The sequence below is a fragment of the Ambystoma mexicanum genome, chromosome 4q (genome assembly GCF_040938575.1).
Source record: "Ambystoma mexicanum isolate Mex_15411 chromosome 4q, UKY_AmexF1_1, whole genome shotgun sequence".
NCBI lineage: Eukaryota > Metazoa > Chordata > Amphibia > Caudata > Ambystomatidae > Ambystoma > Ambystoma mexicanum.
In genome coordinates, this window is record NC_090928.1 from 624,660,008 (window position 1) to 624,686,083 (window position 26,076).

Genomic DNA, 26,076 nt, shown 5'->3' on the forward strand with positions numbered 1-26,076 from the left:
TGACCCAAAAGTTGTATTAAATACATACAGCCTAACACGTATCTTGTACCTCAGCAACTCTCATGTGATCGATGTATATCCCACTCGAACGCCTCCTCTGTATGCTTCTCTCTGCCATCGCGTTGCGAGCAAGGCAGTTTGAACGAGACAGTACGTCTCTAAAAGTCCATCTTTTATTTCCATGGCAATTCAAATTCGGGGGCCATCTTAGAATGGTCTACACTGCTATTCGGTGTATGAAATTCCCTCATCTGCATGGTGTTCTTATATTTAATGAGGTACTGAAATAGGATAAATTTCGAACTACTAGGTAAGGGTGTATGTTATAAATCGGTAAAACAGAGAAATACACTTAACACTGTGTATTAGGTCTCAAGTCACATATTCTGGAAATCGTAATTCCTAGCTTGATCAGAACCCATTTGCATAGTATTGATAAGTTCATACAGAGGGCACAGTGATGTGAATTGCATAAAAGATGACATCATAGGTTATTAAATTATAACCACATTCCACTGAGAAATGATAAGATTGCACAGTCACGTTCATTCCCACATAGTATATGACCTCACAGAAAACAGTTCAAATTCCAATCAATATTCATTCCACGAGGATACATGGTATCAAGTCTTTCGATCCAAAAGATCTCCCTCTGTTGTAACAACTTCATCAGATTACCCCCTCTTCTGGGGAGTTTCACTGATGCAAGGATAACAAATTTCATTTCTGCAATAGTGTGTCTTTCCGCAATAAAGTGTTGTGCAACCGGTGACTTAGTAGAACAGTTCCTTATGTTCGACTTATGTTCCCCCATCTCACTTTGGCTTTCCTACTGGTAAGTCCCACGTAGTGCATGCCACAGGGGCATTTGATTCCATATATTACATTTCTTGTGTCACAAGTTGATGTGTGCAATAGTGAGATTTTTTTGCCATTTTGCCATTATATGGATGGCAGATGGAGTCTCCTTTCAATACATTGTTGCAGGAATTATAATTATTGCATGTTAATGTCCCCCTGTATGTCTTTTTCACTTTTGTTTTTTGTGTAAACTCAGATTTAATTACGTGGTCTTTCAGAGACCTACTTTTACTGTATGCAAAGAGTGGAGGGTTTGGGAATAACTTCTCTAAGGTTGGATCCAATGCTAGAACATCCCAGTTTTTTTAAATAATATTTTTGATTTTGCTACTTTGTTGCGAATAAGTAGTGACATGCACTATCTCTTCTTCTTTCACATTTACTTTGGGCTTCAGGGCCACTGTTCTTGGGATCTCCTTCACCGTTGAGTAATGCTCAGACATAGTTTGCTCACTGTAACCACTGTTTCTAAATTTCCCTTTCAACTCCATCAATTTGGTCTCGAAGTCCTCTTCCTCAGATGTGATCCGCCTATAGCGTAGAAATTGGCTCAAGGGTATACTAGTGATGGTTTTCCTTGGATGAAAGCTTGTGGCCAGAAGTAAACTGTTCCTGTCTGTTTCCTTAGTATGAATTGTTGTTGCCAATTTATCGATTTTCCAATATATCTTGACATCCAAAAAGTCAATGTCAGACTTGCTGATCTTATGTGTGAACTTAATTCTTGGTGCCAATCCGTTCATATATTCCAAAAAATCCTGGATTTCATCTTCAGTCCCTTGCCATACTCCAAATAGGTCATCTATATATCTGGTAAGGCATTTCAACTTGTTATTCCATCTTGGATTGCTGATAACCTTTGTTTCTTCCAAATATGCCATATATATGTTTGCATAACTTGGTGCCATCGCTGCACCCATTGAAGTCCCCGAAATTTGAATGAAGTAGCTCTCTTCAAAGGAGAACAAGTTGTTCTTCAAGACTATGCTCAGTAATTTAAGAATAAATAAGGGATCACTCTTCACAAGTTCTCCCGCTTTTTAGTAACATCCATTCCATTGCTTCCAGTCCGCCTTGATGTGTAATGTTGGTATATTACTAGTGAAATCCATCGTGAACAATAAATCTGTTTCTGGAGTGAAGGTAACCGTTTCAAATTTTCTTAGAAAGTCATTGGAGTCTTGTATGTAGGTACTGCAAGTACGGGTCAGTGGCTGAATAACCTTATCTATGTATTGTGCAATCAGCTCTAAGAGGCTATTGTTTGCTGCAATAATAGGTCGTCCCGGAGGGTTTAGAAGGTTCTTGTGAATCTTTGGTAGTATATCAATCACTGGCATAATCGGATATAGATTATTTAGGAATCTTTTCATTTTTTCTGTAATGATGTCTGATTCCAAAGCTTCATCCAAAGTTCTGTTGATTATCGTTTTCACTCTTTCTGTTGGGTCCTCAAAAATCTCAAGGTACGTATCTTGGTCTTCCAATTGTCTTAGTATTTCCATCTTGTATTTACTGGTATCCACAATAACAAGTGCACCCCCTTTATCAGCGGGTTTCAAGATAATATCTGGATTCTGCCAGAGTTGTTCCAATGCCTGTTTTTCTCTATGGGTCAAATTGCCTTTTCTTCTGCCTTGGTCTTTTAGCACCAAGTTTTGAAAAGCTTCCAGTGTTGAATTTTGTATAGGCGGTGTAAATGTGCTTTTAGGCTTCATTTCCAGATGTTCAGATGGTTGGGTATTTTCAGGAATATCAATAGTGTCAAAAAACAATTTTAACCTCATTTTTCTTATCAATTTGAAGAAAGATATTTTTTCTTTCAATAAGGTAGTATTATAGTGTGGTACAAATGAGATACCCTTCTGCAGTGTTTCACATTCAAAAGCGGACAGTCTGTATTCTGAAATTTTCACCACTAGGGTTTCTTTGGTGGATAATTCACTTTCCTGGCTGGATTTTTTCTTTTTCCCTCTTCGTGTCTTATTCTATCTAAAAAAGAATACGTAGCTTGTGTAGTTTCAGCCGGAGGTTTTGAAGTACTAGGAATCTGGCTCGACCCTCTTGTCTCTCTTCGATCTTCTCTTGTTTCCTCTGGTTCAACTTCCGTTGCTGTTCCAATATTGTCTGCTTCTCCACTAGAGGCATCGGATGATGTAGGTACTGACCCTGGATTTGATGGTTTTTTGATCTTATGCCAAGCAGGTTTTGAGCTTCTTTGGTTATCCCTTTCTTGATAGTAGGCTTTCCACGTGTAGACTATATCTAACTTATAATCCAGTGTGTCGCTTCTGAATTTCCTTATTTTTTTCGATTCAATTTCCCTTTTATAGGTATCAAGCTTGTTGTCCACTTCTGCCAATAATGCTGTTAATTCATCTTTTGTCATTAGTGTTCCCAAAGATTTTTTGGTGTTCTCAAGATCAACTTCAATGGTTGTAAGAGATTTGGATAGTTCTTTGATGGTTAGGATAATAAGATCTAATGAGCACTTATTTACAATAAGTCTCCACCGTTTCACAAATTCAGGATTCTCTTTACAGAGAGTCGGCTCAAAGTCTATTCTAAGTCCTCGTGGGATATGTTGGGATTTATAATATTGGGCTAGTGTGGTTGCATGAAGTTGTTGGCTGATTTCTCGTCTAATTAGTCACTCCAATTGGTATACCAACTCCTCAGGTTTTGCCGAGGCCCCTAAATCCTGTTCAGTGAAACTCCCCAGAAGAGGGGGTAATCTGATGAAGTTGGTACAACAGAGAGAGATCTTTTGGATCGAAAGACTTGATACCATGTATCCTCGTGGAATTAATATTGATTGGGATTTGAACTGTTTTCTGTGAGATCATATACTATGTGGGAATGAACGTGATTGTGCAATCTTATCATTTCTAAGTGGAATGTGGTTATAATTTAATAACCTATGATGTCATCTTTTACGCAATTCACATCACTGTGCCCTCTGTATGAACTTATCAATACTATGCAAATGGGTTCTGATCAAGCTAGGTATTACGATTTCCAGAATATGTGACTTGAGACCTAATACACAGTGTTAAGTGTATTTCTCTGTTGTACCGATTTATAACATACACCCTTACCTAGTAGTTCGAAATTTATCCTATTTCAGTACCTCATTAAATATAAGAACACCATGCGGATGAGGGAACTTCATACACCAAATAGCAGTGTAGACCATTCTAAGATGGCCCCCGAATTCGAATCGCCATGGAAATAAGAGATGGACTTTTAGAGACATACCGTCTCGTTCAAACTGCCTTGCTTGCAACGCGACGGCAGAGAGAAGCATAAAGAGGAGGCGTTCGAGTGGGATATACATGGATCACATGAGAGTTACCGAGGTACAAGGTACTTGTTAGGCTGTATGTATTCAATACAACTTTTGGGTCATATACAGAGTGTATTCATATCCGATACTCTGTTTGGTTATTGTTAACAGAGAATCTTTGAAATATACGCTTACGAGCGATCGAAGTTAGCGAGCGGTCACACACCGAATCAGAACAGATGGGATACGCTGATCATAAAACAGGTAAGCGGGTACTCAACTAACTATCTATGTCTTATGAAACAGAGAATGAAATATTAATGCAACCCCTAATGTTACATATAATATACGTTACAGGAGGTGATACGTATAATTACTGAACAAATTGTGATTCCACTGGACATCCACCACTGATTTAGACAAATCTATTACAGTCATCTAATTCTAGGTAAGCACTAGGCTGTTCTCTGAATAACACTTGCTATTTAAACTGAATTCTGTGTGGCGACAGGGGGACCCAGCGCTATGATATGGCGCCTGCTCCCCCTGAGCCACATTATGTATTACCGTGGTTTGACACTACTATATCCGTATTTTTCAGTGAGCACGTAATCTACCAGCATGTAAATATTTGGACCACACTCCAGGTCCACAACCAAGGTTAGTGCCGTTATGTACCTTTAAGTCACACAGTACTGATACTTTAAACACTTGTAATTATCACACTTATTGAATTTTCTTTATAATTAGTTGCAGGAGAGATAGAAAAAACGGTTACCCAATATTTATAACCCGAAGAAGGGCGTTTAACGCCTGAAACATGTAGTTGAGAAGAGGGGATGACGGTCACATTAACACCGAACAATTTATGTCAACTCTAATATTGGGACTCATTTTTTTAAATTTGCAATGAATTGTTGAAAGACACAGTCTAAATGTATATTAAGTTTTGTGAAATAAGAACTTGTATTGTTCATTATTGACACAATCTGCGGAATGAATTGAATTAATGTATGTTGGAAAATACATATATATGTTTTTTATATAAACTGTGAAAGTGAAAGTCCATACTATATTGTTTGAATTACTTTAATCATCGAAGTACTAATACACTTTATTCATTGACATTTAATCAAATCAGTGCAATAGATTTGCTTTATTGTAGTGCCCCAGTTCATTCACTGTGTAATTGCAGTGAATCTTCCCAGCCACATTATTTCCTAGTAAAGGTAGCACTTTACTCTCTGGGAGCACCTAAAGTTGTGTTACAAGTAGATTCATTTATAAGTTGAAACTTGATAACGTTATCAGGTGTGCATCTCTACTTCACTCATCTATGAAGCCATTACAACTTGCATCACTCTTGACAGTATGAAACATACAAATATATAAAAGGTATTTATACATAAATCCACATGGGCAGTCCCAAGGAATTGACTGCAGATACCCCCAATACTGCCGCAGCCTTGAATGCAGCATTTAGAAAAGTCTACAGGGTATACTGGTTCATAAAACTGCAGATTGTCTAATGAAAATGCTGAGAGAACATTCCAGGGGCTATATTATGGCAATAATAATGCGTTCGGTGGGCTTCACCGGCTGGTAACGGCCTGGTGGTCACATTATTGGCCAGAGCAAAGCAAGGGCCTGAGCACCGGGCCCCTGTGCTGTACCGGGCTGGTGAATACCACCAAACACGTTCTTATTGCCATTAGCACCCCGAGGTAAACCCTTGAGGTGCTAATGGCAAATAAAAAATAAAAAAAACCTGGCCACGCTGATTTGTTCTCTGCAGCAGATGAGAGTCAGGATTGCCATGGAAATGGAAGGCGGGGCTCCACTCAGAGCTCCTCTTCCATTTCCATGGCAGAAGCAAGGTGGTGCGGGCCGGGCGGAGGAGCTCTGTTAAGGTAAGGAGAGGAGAGTGGGGGTGTTAATGGGTTGGAGATTGGAGCGGGGGGGGGCAGGGGAGCAGAGAGAACATGCAGAACTGGATGGAGGGCGGGTGCGCAGAGCACTCGGGTTGCTACGAACCCGGTCTTGCATCGTTAGATTCAGCCCGGGATTGGAGCAACTTGATTGGCTGATGCAACCGCCAAGGGTGCTAATGGACAGCTGATGCCCTGGACAAGAATGAATAGAATACATATTTCATGTGGAAAGGACAGACCAGCGCCATTTATTCACATTAGAGGTTATACTACTTTGATAATATAACAGGAACCTGGCATGCATTTTCACAGCAGATCGATTTGTACACGTCAGGGTCAGGGTATTAGAGCGGTGTGTAAGACGCAGAACGTTGCAATATAATCCTATTTTCAGCAACCATTATAGCAGATATGGGAAGACGCCTCTGGCTATTAGAAGAGAAATATGCTATGCAATGGAAACCGACTTCTGGGAGTAACAGCAATGGTAAAGCCCTTTTAACATTTCAAGAGCTCGTTAGTTTGTGGAGTCAGTGTTTTTTGAACTGACACATTAGGATGGACACAGATAAAAACAGCAGCAGAGCTTTCCGTAAATCTGTTTTCACTGCCGTGAAACTGCACGTTTCCATTTTAAACTCTGGAGAATTCACAACAGTCGTTTACGTCATTAAAAAAAACATATATGTGTTGGGGGGCAGTGGGTGGCCGGGTGACGTGGGTTATATGGGGGAACTGGGAGGAACCCCGCAATGAATAACCCCTCAATAAATAAAAACAAAACGACTGCGGTGTAAACTGCACGATTAAAATGTAAAACGGGCAGTTTAACAGAGGCGAAACCACGTGGAACCCGCTCCCCAGTCCACCATTAACACGTGCATCCATTTCACTTGATGACATTGCTGTGCGAGGACTCACCTTCTCAAGGGTCAGGTTTCCTAGGGTTCCATTTCTCAAGATAGTCTTGTAGTCTGTGGCATACTAAAGACAAAAGAAGAAGCAATACCTATGAACACGGTGACCGGACGGATGCAAACATATGCAGAATGATTCAAGAAGTTAAAGATCAGGACTCATTTAGAAGTATACATGATATGATGACACATGCGTGTAACTGTCCATCCTGGAAGCCTGGCTGCAGAGGAGTTAGACTTAGGCCTTCCTAGTGCCACTGGGGATATTTCACATTTATGTTGGTCTTTTATGAAGCTATAAGTGCAGTACATTTCCAAACGTTCTACGGTGATATTGATTGCTAAAAGTTTGATAGATAATGGATGTGGTGGCTGAAAAAATACAATATAATCTATGTCAAGGATAAAAGAATAAAAGCAGGAGGAAAACAGTATAAGAAATATCAGTGGGTGTAAAAATGCAGGATTGGATATTGTTTTTGCGACAATTAATGGGGCTAGCAAATACTTATAACACTAACAAATGTAGCTTTTGTGCCGTGAAAACGTGTTCTGTTTGTTGACATCATATGATCACATACTCGCACCATTTGCCAGGTGTTGCCATTGCACGGCCATGATAATTTGACAGGCATTCCAGCAATCTGTTGAGGCACTCGTATGCCATGATAGGCACTGCCATTATTAATCAGGTAATGACATCAGACTGCAAGGCACTCACACTAATGCAGGGCATGCAAGTGATATTGAATCTGGCACTCAGGCCATGTAGCATCAGTTTTTGTATCAGACACCATCATCTGCCAATCACTGCAATCATTTTCCAAGCTATTCACACCACATGTCAGGCATTGCCACTATTTACACTTTATGGCATTCTATACCCATGCCGTGACCTCCTTTGCCAGCTACATCCGTCAGATGTCCAGGCACACCATTAGTGGCGCTAGCATCATATTCTCAAGTACTCACACCAAATGCCAGGTGGTGCCATTAATATATGTGTGCCCAGTTACTCACACCACTTCCCACCAGGTGTTGCCATATTTTGCCAGAAAAGTGTGAATCGATTTTTGCAGAACAGATCACCTATCTTAGAAATCAGAGAACTCTTCAGAGTTTCATAAACATTTATTATATAATAAGAAGATTGAGATGAATGACCTTGAAATCCTGAACATTCTCACATAAATTAGTAAAAGAACACCACACCAGCAGCGTCACTTCCATAGAGGTGCGAAACACATTTAATAAGCTTGCTAATGAAAAAGCTACCAGACTAGATAGCGTTCCAGATACAAATATTGAAATAATTGTAAATATTCTAGGTATGCCATCTGCTTAGGGGAAGGCAATTAATTGCAATACCACTGGGAGAGAAGCAAATATCAATTCAAGGCTTAAATGTATAAGGGTTAAGTGCTGAGGAAACATATAACATGAATTAAAAAGAGGAACTCCAGAACATTGACCCAAAGTTCCCCACGGCTCACAAATTCGAAAATTCAAAAATGACGACCTGTTAAAAAAACATTCCTAGTCCAGCCAATTTGAATTAAAATGACAGATTTTATTTTTTTCTTGGCTGCAGAAAATCCTAACCAAGTTCAAGTGTCAAAATAAATGCCCTTGAATCTGAAAGGAAAAGTTGATCTGAGAAACAATGGCATGCGAGGCCGCAGAAATTCAGACACATCACTGGGCTGCCCTTAATAAGATAACGCCTTCCTTTACGGGAAATTAACTTCGTAAATCAACCCCTTTCTGTAACAAGGCATGAACGCAAATGCCTTTCTAAACATCCCCAATCCCAGGTATTTAAAAAGAAATCAAGTTGAAGATTACACATTTTTTTGAGAGGGATGGTGGGATTTTTTCTGTAAAAAAGGTAAATGTTGTAAGCTCAATCAATTCTTTCCAATTTAGACAAGCACAGGGCAACATCTGTTCAACTTGAAAACCGCCAAGAGGACAGATCTCACCCGATTCAGCTTGCGTTGGGTTCCAAAGCAGCTAAATAATAACCTTATTTTTCAAGAAAAGGCCCAAAAGGGGGATAAGTGAAGACAGTTGTTATACGGGTTTAAAACCACACAATTTATCACAATATTTTAGAGGTAGTCTTTCATTCTATAGATGATGAGTTAAATAATAAGATGATTTTTGAAAGACTTATGCAGTAAAATCAATGAAGAGGAGTGAAATGAATTGATGGTGCACTCTGTCGCCTCCCAAGAACCATGAAGAGGTTAGAGTGATTACAAAAGAGAAGAACAACACAGGTGCAGTTGAAGTCAAGCATCCAAGCTTGCCAATAGGGCATGTGGCTGAGGGGGACCATCTGCGAAGGAAGGAGTCATCATTATGGGGCCATTGGGGGTCTGTGTCAAATATCTGATTGGTACACCAGAACCTCTTACCCAGAACCCAGAACCTATTCTGAGAAGCCAATAAATGCTCCAGCCACCATATTAGAAAACAAGTATCCTTGTGTGTGCTGGAAGATGGCAGCACAGTCACGGGTGCATAGGATTCAAATTGAGCAGCCACTAGGAAATAGCCTTACCCATAAGGCAATACCGGCCTTGCCCCTCATTCTGAACTACTATATCCCCAAATAGCACTGATATTATGCAGCTCAAACAATTCCTTTAATTAATATAGAGAAGGGACAAACGTGTTAGATGCAAGGTAGCGATAGAGAAACTTTCACTTGAGGTAGACGCGTGTACACAATTAAGTGTAATCTGAGAGAAAGGAAATATAAAATCAATTGGCTAATGTAAAGAGCTATGGAACTAATGAAACGCTGGTCTGCATAGGAATTGACAAAGTAAACAATCTAACATCTAAAGAAGCTGTTTTCTGGCATGGCCAAATTGCAGATGCAATGTATCAATAGGGGACTCATCCCAACAGTAAAGCCTATTCTGGTAAAGAATCAAGCAGCTAATGTGAAGAGATAGCTAACTAATTATCAAGCTGGTCTGTTTAGGAATTGACAACTGAGTTTACAACCTAATGGTAACTGACAAAAACACCCTTTTCCTGGATGGCCAGGAGGTAGATAATGCAAAACACTCAATTATGAACAGACCACCTTCCCGTGTTAATATATGGATTTTAGGGGAGTTTTACTATAGTCCACTTGAGGTTAGACTATCCCTTGGGATACAGGACCCCAACTCTTAGTTTTTACTACTCAAGGAACCTTGGTAGAGTGGTAGCAGAAAGGCGTATCATAAGTGGAAGATGTGAGCTCTAGGTAAGTACACAGAACCCAATTGGTAGAGTAGTCCAAAGAAACACGTACACAAATAATGTTATATTCAAATATATAATGTATTATATTTACACAAGGAAGGTAGATAGTAAATACTTAGATCACTTACCCAACACACATAGGTATTCTTAAATATTACTTTTTAAAGGCCATTGCTTCAATGGTAGTTGCTCGTGGTACAATTGTTACAGAGTTTGACACTAATGACAGTTCTACCGTATTATCAGTACTACTGCGCACTCGCATTAAGATAAAGATGTATGGTTATTGTATTTAGTTGACAAAGCCGCCTAAGATTATGGGCCTCATTACGACCCAGGCGGTAAGGGGTTTACGGCGCCGTAAACAGCGCCAACCCTTACCGCCTGAGTACGAGGTCCCTTAGCGCCATGGCGAATTTTACACCTGCTTTTAGCAGGTGTTAAAAACCATGGCGCTAAGGGACCATGGAGTTAATTACGCCACCGTAATTTACGGTGGCGTAATTAACGCCTTCCCCACTCCCATTATGCCCTATGGGGCAAAAATGGGAATGGGGAAGGGTAAATGGGGATTGGGGACTTACCGCACCGCCAAGGTCGGAATGGGGCGGTAAGTCCGCCAACCACCATGGCGTAAACGTAGTTTACGCCATGGTGGTAAAGTCACGGCCCAGGCGGTAACTTACCGCCTGGGTCGTAATGAGGCCCAAAGTCTTTTAGGAAGGAAAAAGGTTGGTTAGTCAAACAATAGCGGAATTTAAGTTCTAGAGACACTTTCTTGGCAAACTAACGCATTTAAAGTCCAATCCCTAACTATACGAAAAAGTCAGTTCAGAGTGGATTTAAAGTCTTAAGAAGCAGCAGAACAGCAAAAGTTCCTTAGGATACTTTTAGTCTCTAGGAAAAGATACTTGTAGAATTAACACAATGATGTAGACCCTGCAAAAGGACTCGCTAAAGGCACACAAGCCGGCAGCTTGGTTCAGCGGTAGAGTGGACACTCTGGACACCTCTTTAGGCACTCCAACACTCTGGCGCGACTTCTCGATTCAAGGTAAGCAATACCTTTCACCCCACAATACCTTTGGTTACAAGAAATGCTCGTAGCTGGATTCTCCTTTGTGCAGCAGCGACAGACCTGGTGTCCTGATTACTCGGTCTGGCGACGAAAGGAAGGATTCTGAATGGGATGTAACAACAGCAGTCTCGAGAGAGAGAGAGAGAGAGAGAGGACCCTTGGCATGGATTTCTTTGGTGGTCTCCTTGGTCAAGTCTGCGGTTTTGGCTTTTTTTTCTGCACCAGTAAAGGACAGTATTTTCCCGGTCGATCTCTCGATTCTGGAGTCCTGCACCCTGGGGAGGGGACTTGGATGAGTCGGATAGTATCTCTGAAGGTTCACCTGGAGCTTTGCAAAGACTTGGATGGATTAGGCCTCTCAAAGACATTGCACTGCAAATGAGTCAGGGGTCTCCTGGTATTCGCGGTCTGCAGCTCTGGAAAGGCACAGCACCTCAGGAGATGGCTCAAATTGCAATTCGTCTCAGGGCTGGTTGGTCCCACCGGCCAAAGGGAAGGTGTGCTCCTCTTCGGAGCTCCTCTGTCAAATGGAAAAGGGGGTCAGGACAGCAGTAGCCGCTTCACGGGGATGCAAAGGGCCTGCAGGTGTCTCTGGTCATCTTCAGCTTTGGATACCTCAGTTTCCAGTGGTTGACTTGCCTTTCATCTCAGGAACCTCACCTTTTATTCAGTTTCACCATACACTTGTCTGCAAACTCTCACAGCATTTTAGAGAAAGGGGCGAGTGGCTGTCCAATCAGGATAGCCAACCCCCCAGTGGGAACTGGTTCCATTAAGGCACTCAGGCAGACAAAGGGCAAAGGAGTGAATAACTCCTCCCCCACTTCCTGTCTGCCCAGATACACTGGAGTCTAGGCGGGGACACCCAAGGGTTCCCGCCAAAGGCAAAACACACACACAGACCTCCCCCTCCCAGAATGGTAGAAGGGTAAACAAAGAAAAACCACAATAGAAATCACAAAAAAAGAAAGGAGCCACCATGTTAGAACATAGGTGATCCTATTGTGCACAACTGAGACTGTGAATAAACTATGCAGTAAAAAATAGCCCAATAGTTGGTAGAACACGTCCACTGCCACCAGCCATAACTATATGGATGCCTATGTGACTAGAAAGTCACAAGAGCAGGGATAAGAGAATACTAGGTATCCCCTTAGCACTCCACATAAGGTGTGTGTGCCAATCTCTCATAGTATAAGGTTTTAGGAGGGACACAAAGCATCCCTCTATCCTTAACAATTCTAGTTAGTAAGGATAAAGAAATACTCTCAAAGAAGAACCCAAAGGGTTCCCAGCAACACTGCCCATAAGAAGCTGTGTGCTGCAAAAGTTAAACACGGGTGCCTTTAAAGAGATATGGAGGAAAATAGACTCCATAGTAAAGGTAAAACAGAGAACATAGTTCCAAATGTCAGGGCAAATAAGTATGAATGAGTGGAAAAAGGTACAGAAGTCCAGCACAAAGTGCCGGGGGGTCTCACTAGGAGAGGGGATGAAGCATAAAAATGTATAATATCCCTAGAGGGTTTGTGGCCAAGCGGCGATGGAGATGGCTGCTTAGGCATAGAGCTCCGTGAGCTGATAGACTTTTTCATCAACATGAGCTTTACATTTGGTCTACATTATTTCTTAAATACCATTTCTTAATGTCGCTAGTAGCAGGGTTACATTTCTTAAGCTTTTCCGCGGCCTCTGCCACAACGGACAGAACAAAACTTTCTTACTGTATTGCAGCCGACTCTACAATAAGGTTACAATGGTACCCGCGTCTCTCCAGAAGCCTTTGGAATCGGAATTTCTCTATTCTCTGCAGCAGGGTTTGCCGGAAGGTCGTGAGTAAGAGGATTACTGACACCCGACTCCTCAGCGGTGTGTCTCTCATGACAGTGATTGTGCCGCCTACACTCTGAGGTGGGTCCCTCATTCAAAGTGGTGCTTGTCTGCCATTTTATACTGGAATAATCGCTTGGTTCCTTACAAGCGAGTGCACTAAGCTCAATAAACTACCTCCTGCTTCCAGATTTGGCCACGTTTCATGTGCACAGTTAAGTGCTTGTTTCCTCTGTGGGACCCTGCTTCTTATTTCCTCTTATGCAGAAGCTCTCCTCACGTAGCCAGGCCCATCAATCATGTTACCGCCTGGTTGTAACTACACATCGTGGCCTACTCACTACTGGCTCCCGATGGCTGAAGTATATATTGCATTTATTATTTTGCTTGAATTTTTTGTGGATTCTAATCAGCTGCTAACTTACTACTGCTATCTTTTGCCTCTGAACATGACTGACTCCACCAAAACCACACCAGTACCTGATAACTCACCTTTTAATTCCTGCTTGAAATTCGGTTTTATGGGATGCCTGAAAAAACTTAAGGGGATGACCCCATCAATTTCCTTACTAATTGCATCCCCTCTGTCGTTGGAATCACTTTTTCACCACCTCTGGAACTGCAGTGGGCTCACAGGATAAGGCCCTGCTTCTCTAGCAACAACACTTTAACAAGTCCATTCATAGCTTGCTTTTTAAGACATCAACAAGCATGCCAAATCCTACTCACTGCCAGAAAAAATGGCCCCATCCTTTTTCAGGGCAACAAAATCATCTCCCCAGACTTTTCCAAGATCGCTCAAGCCAAGAGAAAAATCCCTGAATATGAGACCTCTCTTGAAATCCCTTAACATCAGATATGATCTTTTGGATCCTGCTAAGATGATTATTACCATTCCGGACAGTCTAACCAAAGAATGTACAGACCCAATTAATCTTTTCAATCTACTTCAATCTCTTCAAACCTCACTGATGGATGTATCCTCTCTGAACCCCTTGCCCAACACATCCAGGCCGGATCCTCTGCTTCATTCACCTGCGATCAGAAAAACTAAGAACCAACACTTGTGTATAGGCGGTTTATAAGTGCCATATCATATCATAACACATTAAATTCACTCCTAGGCTCAAGCGCAGTGGATCTGTTTCTTCAATTCTATTCGACTCTCCTTCTGCTTCGACCCTTCTGAGAGACAAATCAAGATCCCCTATCAAATCCACTGATCCCTCTCTCTCTACTTTACAAAATTAACCGAAACCATACTATGGCTGCACTTTGCCTTCAATCTGTCTGCTATACAATGTTCCCTTTATCTAATTATCTTGCTTACTGCGCAATAGCTCCATCTGCCATTTTTATTTGTTCATGCTCATACAACTTTTGAATTTATCTTCATCTCCTGCTCTTTGCTTCTCTTCCCTTTGCTTATTCCGTCTCTATGCTCTGGTATCCCCCATGGTACTCTTGCTTACTTTCTTTCGAACTAATCTTGCTTTATTGACTTTGCCCTTGAACGCAAATCCTCCTCCAATTTTGTCAATTCCAAATCCTGTAACAGTTTCCTAAATTTGATACAAAACCTCAATCTTGTTGACTCTTGGTGCTTCTGTCACCCAGATTCTAAAGATTATACGCTTTATTCCCCTCCCCACCAATCCTTTTCTATACTTGACTATATGTTTATTAACACTTCACGAACTTCCACTATTTTGAACTCTGAAATTGGACCCATAACCATTTCTGATCATGTACCTGTCTCTACCACCTTAGAATGAATAGCTATTTCTAAACTCTCCCCTATATGGAAATGTAACTCTTTTCTCTTTAATGACAAGTCCTTTATCCAAAAAACAAAATCTTTTATTGAAGATTTTTTTCTCAATAGGCGTCCTGAACACACGTCCATAAATAGTAACTGGGATGCCTTCAAAGCCACCCTCCATGGGTTCATAATTCAGTTTGCTGCCATTAAGAAACGAGAATCGGAAGGCACTCATAACACTTTGTTATCCTCAATCAAACTTCTTGAACAATCGTACTATGCTAACACACGCTTATACAGTAGATCCAACAAAGCTGGAAAAATGTAAGCTTCCTAATTAAAAAATAAAAATGAAAAGTCGCTCATTAACCATATCCTTTCTCCTGATGGCAACAGACTAACTAACCAAAAAGATATAAATGATGCCTCTCCTGACTTTTACTCCAATCTTTATTCTTCTGATTCTTCTATTAATACTTCTGAAATCAAATCTTTCTTTGAAAATACAAAGAAAATCCTCTAAACCCTGTCGACCTTTCCTCCCTTAACACACCTATCTCCCTAACAGAAATCAAACAAGCCCTATCAGACCTCAAACCTAATAAGGCCCCTGGCACTGACGGGTTTTCTGTAGATTTATATAAAACATTTATCGATTCCATTGCTCCAAAACTTTTACAATTATACTCTTATTTTGTTGGAATTGGTCAAAGCACTGGCTCTTTTGGGGAGGCACTCCTCGTACTGTTCCCTAAACCAGACACAGATCCCTCTCTAATTAAAAACTACAAACCAATCTCTCTTATCAATTCTGATTCTAAGATATTTGCCAAAATTCTAGCTAAGCGCTTAGAGCAATATCTTCCAAAACATATACACTCTAACCAATCTGGTTTTATCAAAGATCGCCACGCTTCATCTAATACTAGACTTTTATTTAATACGCTTTCTCATTCTTAAAATTCTGATGACCTCCCTAGCCCTTTTGACCCTTGACGCAGAGAAAGTCTTTGATCATGTCTCTTGGTCTTTTATGTTTTGCTCCTTAATTTGGCATGGCTTCTCTCCTTACTTTATCAATTTGATCAAAGTCCTTTACCCATCTCCAACCACTAGAATTCTTATCAACAACGCTCTCTCTTCTTCTTTACAAATTAAAAGAAGGACCCATTAAGGTTGTCCCCTCTCTCCCTTATTATTTAACCTTGCACTAGAACCCCTCCTACATAGCATTAGAACAAACACCAACATCAAATATCCTCATTAATAACATAGAAATAAAACTATACGCTTATGCAGATGACATCCTACTTTATTTTTCTAACCCTGCTTCTGCTATCCAGCATTTAATAACTACTACAAATAACTTTTCTATTGTGTCTGGATACAAATTAAATGGTGATAAATCTGAGGTCATGCCTCTCACTAATGCATGTAACCCAGCCAATACCCCACTATTTGGCATGTTATGGCAACCGTCTCACATTAAATATCTAGGACTTTTTATCGCTAAAGATATCCATACTACTATTACTCTCAACACTAACCTTTTAGTTGATAAAGTTACACAAAAGGTCTCAAAATGGTCACCTCTGTTCCTATCCTGGTGGAGACGCCACAATACTATAAAAATGATTGTTAGCCCCATTATCTTTTACTCTTTATCTATGATTCCCACAGTAATTCATACTTCTTTTTACAAAAAATGTACTCCCTTCTTCTTAAATTCATATGGAATCATAAACACCATGCATCGCCATTAACAAAATGAAGACTTCCTAAACTTTTTGGTGGAGTTAAATTCCCTAACTTTCAATTGTACCATAAAGCCTTTATCTGAAAACAACTATCTTTAAATATTATGAAACCCACCTCAAAAATGCTCTTTTATGGGTTAGGATTGAAGCTGGTATTATCGCCCCACTCTCCCTCTCCCACTTCTTAATGACCTCCTCCTAGCCCAATATAACTTCATTTCCGACTCTACACTTTTTTAAGTCCTTTTGGAATAAACTCCTTACAAACTCTTTCTCTAAAACCAACTTAGGGGACATCTTCCTCTGGTTTAATAAACAAAATCCCACCAAATCCAACCTCACTATCATTTACAGATAGTACTCATCAGGCATCAAATTTGTTAAACAACTCCTTCTCAATTCTACAGAAATCCCCTTCACACAGATTTGTTTACAATACAATATTCCTGAATCAGATCTCCCTTTTCACACATCCCTTATCAAATCAATAACTAAATCCCTATCCATGTTGACCCAAAATTCCCTTTCTCCTTTTCTGACTTTTCTAAGTAGCAATCCCTCTATTAAGGCTGCCAGGTTCTATGCATTCTTAAACGAACCCCCTCACCCAACCTGTTAAATCACAGCATTATTGGACAATGGGAGATTGACTGGAATTTACATCCTGCCTCAGATCTATGGACCCAAATTTGGAAAATGTGCTGTTCCACATCTGTCGCTGCCAATCTTACCCAAGCCTATTTTTTCATTTTTCACCGTGCCTACCTTACACCCCTGCATATGGCCAAACCCATAGATAACTCTCCCAATAATTGTTGGTCTTGTCATGAACCTAATGCTGATTTTCTTCCTTTAATTTTTTTATGTAAATATGTTTTTGCTTTCTGGACTAGGATTTGGTCTCGCTTGCAATTGATCTTTCATTTTATCCCTCTCTAACCGTATGGTTGGCACCATTGTTAATCCGACTTTACATCAAATTGAGTCTCTGACTATATTTAATTTGTTTATCAGTACTGTGTTTCATAGCATTACTTATAATTGGAAAAATACATCTAATTTATCCTATAACAGTTGGTAGAATTCTATCTGTTGTACGCATTGGATTGAAAAATGTCATGCTTCCTCTTTTGATTGCACAAATTTAACAAAAAATTGAATGTTTTTATTCATTACCTTAGCAGTCCTTACTAAATATATTCAATGTTGTAATCATTGCTTTCCTCTTCCTATCCTTCCCTATTGTTTCCTGGCTGTTTCTGTCTTGTTTCCTTGTTCCTGTCCCCCCCTGTCTGTCTCAAAACCTACTTGGTAAAATAATTGCATTGAATCTATTTAGTTGAACTCATTATGTCATTTGTTTCAAATATTTTACTCCGAGAGAGTATACTTGTTAAATTCTGTTAAAAATGTGTTTACCTTTTCTTGTATTACTTGTTATCTATTCATCTAATAAAGATTATTAAACAACAAAAAGATCTCCCTAAAAATGGGTGAGGTGGAGGAGCTAACTGAAGGCACTGTGGGAAGGGCTGAAGTGGGTTTGAGCCGCCAAACCAAGAACGATGGTGGATTCTAACCATCATTATTGTAAGAACTGGGCTGAGAAGAAAAACGCTTAATGAAAGACCATCAAGCTCAGAAACACACACAAACTCTTGAAAGCAAGTGTACACTTGGGTCATAATTTAACAGTGGCCAATTAAAGAAACTCTTGGAATTAAGATTGTGTCAGCTTCTCCTTTTAGCCTAGATGAGCCTGGTTAGCTTGATACCATGATGTACTTTTGTCTCCCCAGACCATCTCGTGCCATACAGACATAACTATGTGAAATTGACAGTGGGCATTTGGATACCCGTAGAAGACATTGAAACCATAACAGGTAATATACCATGGTCAAAAGGCTATAGTTTGCCTCTCAAGAGAAAGTTAGATTTGTAGTTCACTAAGCACTAGATGTAGCTCCTGCATACTGGGGGATGCCTGATACCGGGGAGCTGCATTTAGCGCCTCTTTAAGCAATGCTTATTGCAATCCATGTGCGTCCCTTCAACAGAAATCCAGAGAAGGCTCCGGACTGGAAACCTGAGAGGTTGAAGTCTTTAATTTTGCTTGTTGAGATAGCTTACCGTTTGATGGGGCAAGTACACCTCACGGTGCATTCATTGTTGCTTCAAAAACCCCACTTGGCTTGTCAAGGTGCACACAGCTCAGTAAAGGTTTGTGGAATAGGCACAAAAGAATCAATGCCACCATAAGGCCCACAAAGCAAAGCATGTGGGTTGTGGCTTTTATCATGCGCTCAACACCTTTCTCTGGTTCCATGTAATAATGTTGACTGGAAAAAGTCGCCACGTAGGGACTTTCTTTTTTCCTGATCCCTAAAATACTTTCCCCAAATATTCTAATTTTACTGAGGGTGCTTTTTTTGGGAAATTACACACACTGCAGCCATTTTGTAGGCGATTGTATCACTGGACACCTTTTCTGAAAGTTAAAAAAATTGAAAATTGTGGTCTTACCGTCTGGAAAGCTGCAGCAACCAGATTGGATGGGAACAGGTTTCTGTAAAGAAATAAATATATGTTTCATGGCAGAAAACACGCATGTACAGAATTAAGTATCTTTAGACTATTTTATTTGGAAAATGTGCACAAAAGTCTTATATACTGTGGCGAAATAGGCATGTTTAAAACTGAATTCTGTCTGGTGTTGGCAAAAATCTTTTTTTTCTCTTAAAGGGTGAGCAAATGCAACAGTCTATTATTTGCAGGAAAGCACATTTCAGACGTCCACAATTCTATGCTGCACTTTTCATGTTGTTAACTATGTAGAAAGGACGGAACACAGTCTCTCTAGCCAAATGCCTTCCTCCTCAGACTATTTAATGAAACTTTCAGAGCCAGATAAGAATTGTCAAATCACGTGTGACACTGTTTGGTAACATTTAACACCATCTGGATTCAAAATAGCTTGAGATTTTGGATAACAATCATGTATTCAATTAACAAAGGAGTTTATCTAGTATCTTGACGATTGGCAATACGTAAACAGTAATGGATTATCAGTGGTTTGGATAGGGTTGTATACGAATTGTTCGAATGTCAATTGTTCGAATAACAATTGACCTTCTGCACAATTGAACGAATTTAAAGGGTCAATTAAGATATATATGCGGGGGGAAACCCTCTGCATCCCCCCACCCAATCCAACCCCTCCCAATCCCCTTATATTATTATTACACCAACCCAACCCATAATATATATTAAAATGACCATACGGTCAATTGTGCAGAAGGTCAGTTAGGACCCCTATTATTCGAACAATTGTGTCATTCGAACAATTGTAACGAACAATTCGGGTAATACCTTGGATAGACAATCAAAGACAACAATAAAAAGTCTTCGGTTTCTCAAAATATGTGCAAATCCTTGAAAGCTCATGAAAGAGATGCTTACACGTGACCTGGTGTATGCTTCCATCCTCTCAGACACACTTCTAGATACAAATGCCTGCAACCCCCATTCTACAGTGCAACACAATTGAATGATTGTACTGAAATAAGTGCAACACAAAATGTTGAATTACTGTTAACGTATTTTCTCCTTGAATATTTATTTACGTAACAGTTTTGTTGGTCTTTATAAGTACGTTGGGTGTAGCATCATGGACCACTGGTCATGTACCCTGTCTGCAATCGACATGCTCCAGATGCGCACAATCACAGTCCATACAACAGTCCGTGCATTTCACCCCCGGGCCGTATACTGACCCCATGAATTAATCAAATGTACAGGGGTGGAGGACTGCGGTTACTGTTATCCAAAATATAGGTGGTACACTAGAAGTGTTATTATGATGAAATAGCAGCTATGCACCGATTCTGTAACTAGGGGGTTCCAGAGAAGCATTTATGGAGGTATGTGTGGAGAAAGGCATCTACCCCATTCACAGTATTTAATCTTACGGAAAACATGAAACATTGTGCTTAAGATGAAGGGCCTCATTATAGTGCCTGAGGATTTCTGTGCCGAATTTCCGCCTACTAGTGCTAATTACCGCTACCGACAGTGATATTTCTGAAAATCCACCCAATTACAGGTTTACCAATGCACCAGTGGTGACGGTAGTGATATTACTGAAATATCGCTGGTGGTATTCCAGAAATATCACTTACTGTATTTTTATTATTTGTTTTACTATCAATTTCCACCCTCATTTAGATCGATTCTGACTCCTTTATGCATTCCAAAAAAGGTGGTTAGAGGATGGGCCTCAGAGATGCTCTGTTTTTTCACCCTTCCCCATATCCGCTCTTTGAAAGATTTTTCCTCCTGCATTGGAGCCAAGAACTCATGCTTACCTTCTGTACAGGAGAAAAAGTATACACAACTTCTGGGACTTTTTCCAAGTTTCACCTCCATCGCTGGTGTCGCAGTAAATGGTGCCTTTTCGGGGTGAAAATCCACCCTATTATAGGGTGGTGCTCAATCATATTGTATATAGCTCTTAATCTGTAATGTGTGACGAATCCCCAGACGTCATCACTTCTTCCCTAGGGGACCACCTTCACATATGGCCAGGGAGGTAAGGCTGCTACTCGATAGTCCCACTAGGGGTGGTACTAAGCGGGTGTTTCTCATGGGGAGGGAAATCCCCTATGAGATTAGTGACCATCTGGGTAGAACATGGTATCCCCATAGCCCATCTAACCATAATCATCCTTCCTCTCTAACCCCATACAACACCATCCTTAGGTTTCCTACCTGTTTACATAAAATTAGGATGTTAGGGAGTACTGGGACAAGGAAGAGTCCAACTGACTCACTAGGAGTCCTCACAACCAGTACTGAGACGAAGGAGAATCCAAAAGGCTCACTAGAAGTCCTCAAAATCAGTACTGTGATGAAGTAGAGTCCAATGGATTCACTAGGAGTCCTCAATGTCAGTAGTGAGACTAAGAAGGGTCCAACTGACTCACTAGGAGTCCTCCAGATCAATACTGAGACAAAGAAGAGTCCAATCGACTCACTAGGAGTCCTCAAGATCGGTATTGAGACGAGGAGGAAGTGCGCCTCTGTGAATCATATTGAGCAGTCTAGTCGTTGGGAATTTCCTATTGGCCAAGACACAAGTGAAATAGAGGAGGGAAATTTGACTACAGTGAGAATCCTCCCTTGAGGTACTGGGAGCTGTGGAGCCAGCGGATAGGAGCCAAGCAAAGCAAACACAGACGGGGCACTTACCCATCAGCAGAGGCGCTCTGGAGAGCTTCACCATGGTCATGCCATGCCTGGAAACAGGAAACCGAAGTGCCAGCCAATCGAGAAGGCATGGTCTGCCTGCGACGTGACACCAGAAAGCTGCTGCAGAACTCGAAGCACAGGAGGAGCTCTTCGAACTGGGGCAAGAGACCCAGAAGCAGCCAACAGAGACTAGTGAGCAACCAGAGAAGGGGCAGGAAACTGGGAGGCTTGCTGGAAACCCAGAGAGACTATACTGCAGTGGGACACGGGTCAGGGACCCGCATCCAGTAAGGAGCGTCCTCCAAAGCCATCTTCTTCGTGGCAGTCCCTCAGAGTTGCTGCCCATATCAAGAGAACAAGAAGCAAAAGGAGTCTGGGATCCAAGGGCAAGAATCCAAAGGGTTGTGGGACCCAAGAGCAAGAGGCTAAAGGGTCTGGGACCCAAAAGGAGAGAGAAACCAATATTACAGGAGCTGGCACCCGAGAACAAGAATAACTGGCAGGATAGTGAATCAGGTACAAAGCCAAAGGGGTCTGGGACCCGAACGCAAGAATCCCAAGGGGTCTGGGACTCACAAGAGAGAGAAGCAAATGTCACAGGGGTCTGAGACCCAACAACAAGAAAACCTGGCAGAACAGTGAAGCGGGTACAAACTGTTAAGGATCAGCAAAGGGCCAGGGGAAGGGAGATAAACCCCCTGGTGTTTTTGGATATTGTAAAAAGGAATCAGGAGGTGAGGGTCCTTCTCTTGACACAGTGAAGATACAAGACTCTTTGTTCTATCTGCATTGTCAGGAGCTTTGTTAAAAAGAACAAGGAAAGGGTGTGCTGGGAAGGGAGCAAGCCAATCTCACCCCCTAGGTGCTTTAAGGTGAGAAAAGCCCCATTGAAAGAACTATCATAGACCAGGGGCAGGGGGAGTCCTAAAGGTCCCCACACAGTCATAATATTGTATGTAATTTAGACATTTAGACATAGTGCATGTAAACAAGCGAACACCATTTTTGTAGATATTAGTAGCCATAGTTATGGCACAGGGCCTGCATGGCCATGCAATATTTAGTGTGTTAGACACAGGCCACGAGCCTGAGGGGGAAATCTGGATAGGCCCAAGCGCTGATGAGAGAGGCCCACACCGCCAACTGGCACAGAAACCCTTTTTTGTTTTGAGGTTGTTGCCAATATGTTTATTCTAAAAAGAATGTGCCCTGCAAGGCCACAAGATAGTACTGGGCGCCTTGGTGTACGTGTTATCACAAACAGCCCGAAGCAGGCCTCCGACCCCCACCCAGCTAACTTAGAGGTATAGTCCCTACAACTTCCCTAGTCTGGAGACCTCTGAATTCCAAGATACCAGTTGGCCCCAGACCACGACCATAAACTAATCAACCATAAAGATCTGAGAGTATGGTCATCCCACCTTTATTTTATAATGACATCATTTGAAGTGCGAGGTACAGGGAGGGATACATTATAGTTCAAACGAGAGGGTGGAAGCCTTGGGAGCTGATGACGTGATCGGGAATGAGTGAAGTATGTGAGGGTCGGTGTGACCTCGAGACTCCCCCTGTGCCAGTCCTCGAGCCTGCCAGGTGAACTGTATAATGATAGAGTAGTACTGTTCACAAATGTAGCTAATTGCTTCTTCGGCCTTGGTTCCTTGGAGACGATGAGCCCAGCAGAACCCACGTGATGGAAAAGCGGACGGACTGGGACCAACGACCTGCCATCCCCTACGGAGCAGGCCGACCACCTATAGGGTCGCACCAACCAGCCAAGCGGGTTTTCACTGTATACAATGACATCACCTATGACGCTGTGTCTCCTTTTAAGATTCTGCTTTTACAATTTTTTGCCAGAATGTTTCTCTGGCAGCAGAGTCCTTTGTTTGCGCTTTCCCTTCTTGTATGGAAATAAATACTTGTTATCCTTGCAAGAGTTTCTTGGCCTTTTCCCCTAGCGGGTTGCATTTTTTCTAGTGTGAGCGTATAGTGGCGTGTCTTCAGGAGATATACTGCCTAGTGTTTAAGGACATTGTAAAAAGGAATCAAGAGGAAGGGGTCCTTCTTTTGATACAGTGTAGATACAAGAGTCTTTGTTCTATCTGCATTGTTGGGAGCATTGTGAAAAAGACAAGGTGCAGGGAGATATACCCTCTAGTGTTTGTGGAATCAAGAGGACAGGGTCCTTCTCTGGACATTGTGAAAATACAAGACTCTGTGTTCTATGTGCCTTATTGAACCTTCAATCCAAGGAACCTTTTTTGAGACTTTTGATTTGTATGCCTTAAGAAGAACATTTCCTTTTGAATCACCCAGAAGTGAACTTTTGGCAATCATTCCTAGTGAAGAAACCTTTCTTCTGAATCAAGAAGACCACTCCTGACTGCGCATGCGCGCGCAACGCATGCAGACCTAAGCGTTACGGCTCCCGGCAGCCACTGCATATAACCTGTGAAAAATCCCCGTTTTACTGACTTGCCCCATCCCTGCGGCACATGAGAAGCGTCGGATAATCCAGAGAAGCACTGGCCGCAACCCCGAGCAGAAACGGAGCGGGGAGAGAGTGTTTCATCCTGTATCCTCTGGCTGGTGGGCCGCGACCGTTGAGGCGCTGGTGTGGCTGCTGTAGCTTCTCCCCCCTCACAGAGCAGCAAACGAGGGGGAACCGGCGCGAGGGGACGCCCTGAACCACACCGCCGGGCTGCCTGCAAGTCCCGGCGGCACCCCGCTCACGCCACCAGGGACCCGACCGTGGTCTCCCGCGCTGGCCTGCCTCAGAGACCCGCGGGAGGCGGGGCACGCGGCCCGAGGACATACGAGTGGCGGCCATCCCACCCGAGGCAGTGCCATGGATGAGCGGGGTCCTGGAGCCTGAGTGCCTGTAACACAAACCCACTGTCAGCCCCCCTCCCTCCATCAGAGAGACCACAACGCCCAGGGTCCAGCTGCAGCACGGCAGGAGAGTCGTGTGCTGCGCACCCCACCTGCTGCAAGAAACGCTGTACGCGGACACATTCACGACAAGGTACGAGTGTGTTTGAATTGGGGGGCCACCCTATCTACCCCCTCAAAGCCCCCTGCACAGCCTAATCCATCTGCAAAGACCACAGTAGCCACGTGGGCCACTGTATGTGCCGGAGATAGATACTGGCCAGCAACATACCAGTGCATGGAACAAGGACACAGTCCTCCTCTCGAGGCCTTGGCGTGGTGGACCCAAACTACGAATAGGGAGACGGAGGGTACTCCTCCCCGCTACTAATTGAGACACTCCTCGACTAAGTGGGACCCCGGTATCTCTCTCCCCCCCTCCTTCGCTAAGTGGCGACCACAACTGGCGGAAGCACGGCAGAACGGCCCCCCTATGGGACACTACTGCCAGTGAGACGATTTCTTCCCCGTGGGCTGCGCCCGCCACGTGTGCTATACCACCGTGGAAGCGAGACTGACACTCGCAGAGGCTGCATTTTGCTATCACAGACGCAGCTCCTGCACAGATTAGCGGTGAGCACCCTGCACATCCTCTACATGATCGCATGATTCACAAAGGACCTCTCCCGTCACCCACCTACCCCTGGTGTGACAACGAGAAGCATTCGGATCCCTGCCACGCAGGATCGCCCAATCACGATATGGGGAAGGAGAAATCCAAACGGCAAATGCTACAAAGCAAGATGGACCTCTACTCCGTGGGGGCTCCTCCCCACCGCGGGTCTCAGCCCCCAGAAGAGGAAGACGCCTCCGAAGAGCTCCAGGACCCCCATATCTCTCTGTTAGACCTCATGAAAGCGATTGGAGACTCGAGGACATCGTTGGAACTCAAAATGGGTGGCCTATCCTCTGAGGTGTCCCTCATACGGCAAGACCTCCGCAACCTGTCGACCAGGGTAGGAGAGGCAGAACAGAGAGTGTCTGACACAGAAGACACGGTACACCGCCTGGAGCAGCAATTTACCGCGATCGCCCAAAAAGTGGCCTAACTGGAATACCGTGCTGAAGATAGTGAGGGGAGGGCGTGGCGCAATAATCTCAGGATCCTCGGAATACCAGAGAAGTAGCAAGGCCCCAGCGCAGAACTTTTCCTAGAAGATTGGCTCGCCCATGTCTTTGCCCCAAAAAAGCTATCCAAATTCTTTTCCG

General features: G+C 42.5%; 1 protein-coding gene across 1 annotated transcript in view; it reads right to left on the reverse strand.

Moving 5' to 3' along the window:
• The window catches only part of SLC1A4 (solute carrier family 1 member 4), a 267,158-nt gene that overhangs the window by 170,214 nt on the left and 70,868 nt on the right, over nt 1–26,076 (reverse strand). The window contains exons 2-3 of the mRNA XM_069608167.1: nt 19,210–19,252; nt 7,000–7,062 (exon numbers count right to left, since the gene is read on the reverse strand). Coding sequence (XP_069464268.1) covers nt 7,000–7,062; nt 19,210–19,252 — 106 coding nt within the window. The remainder of the gene's footprint in view (nt 1–6,999; nt 7,063–19,209; nt 19,253–26,076) is intronic.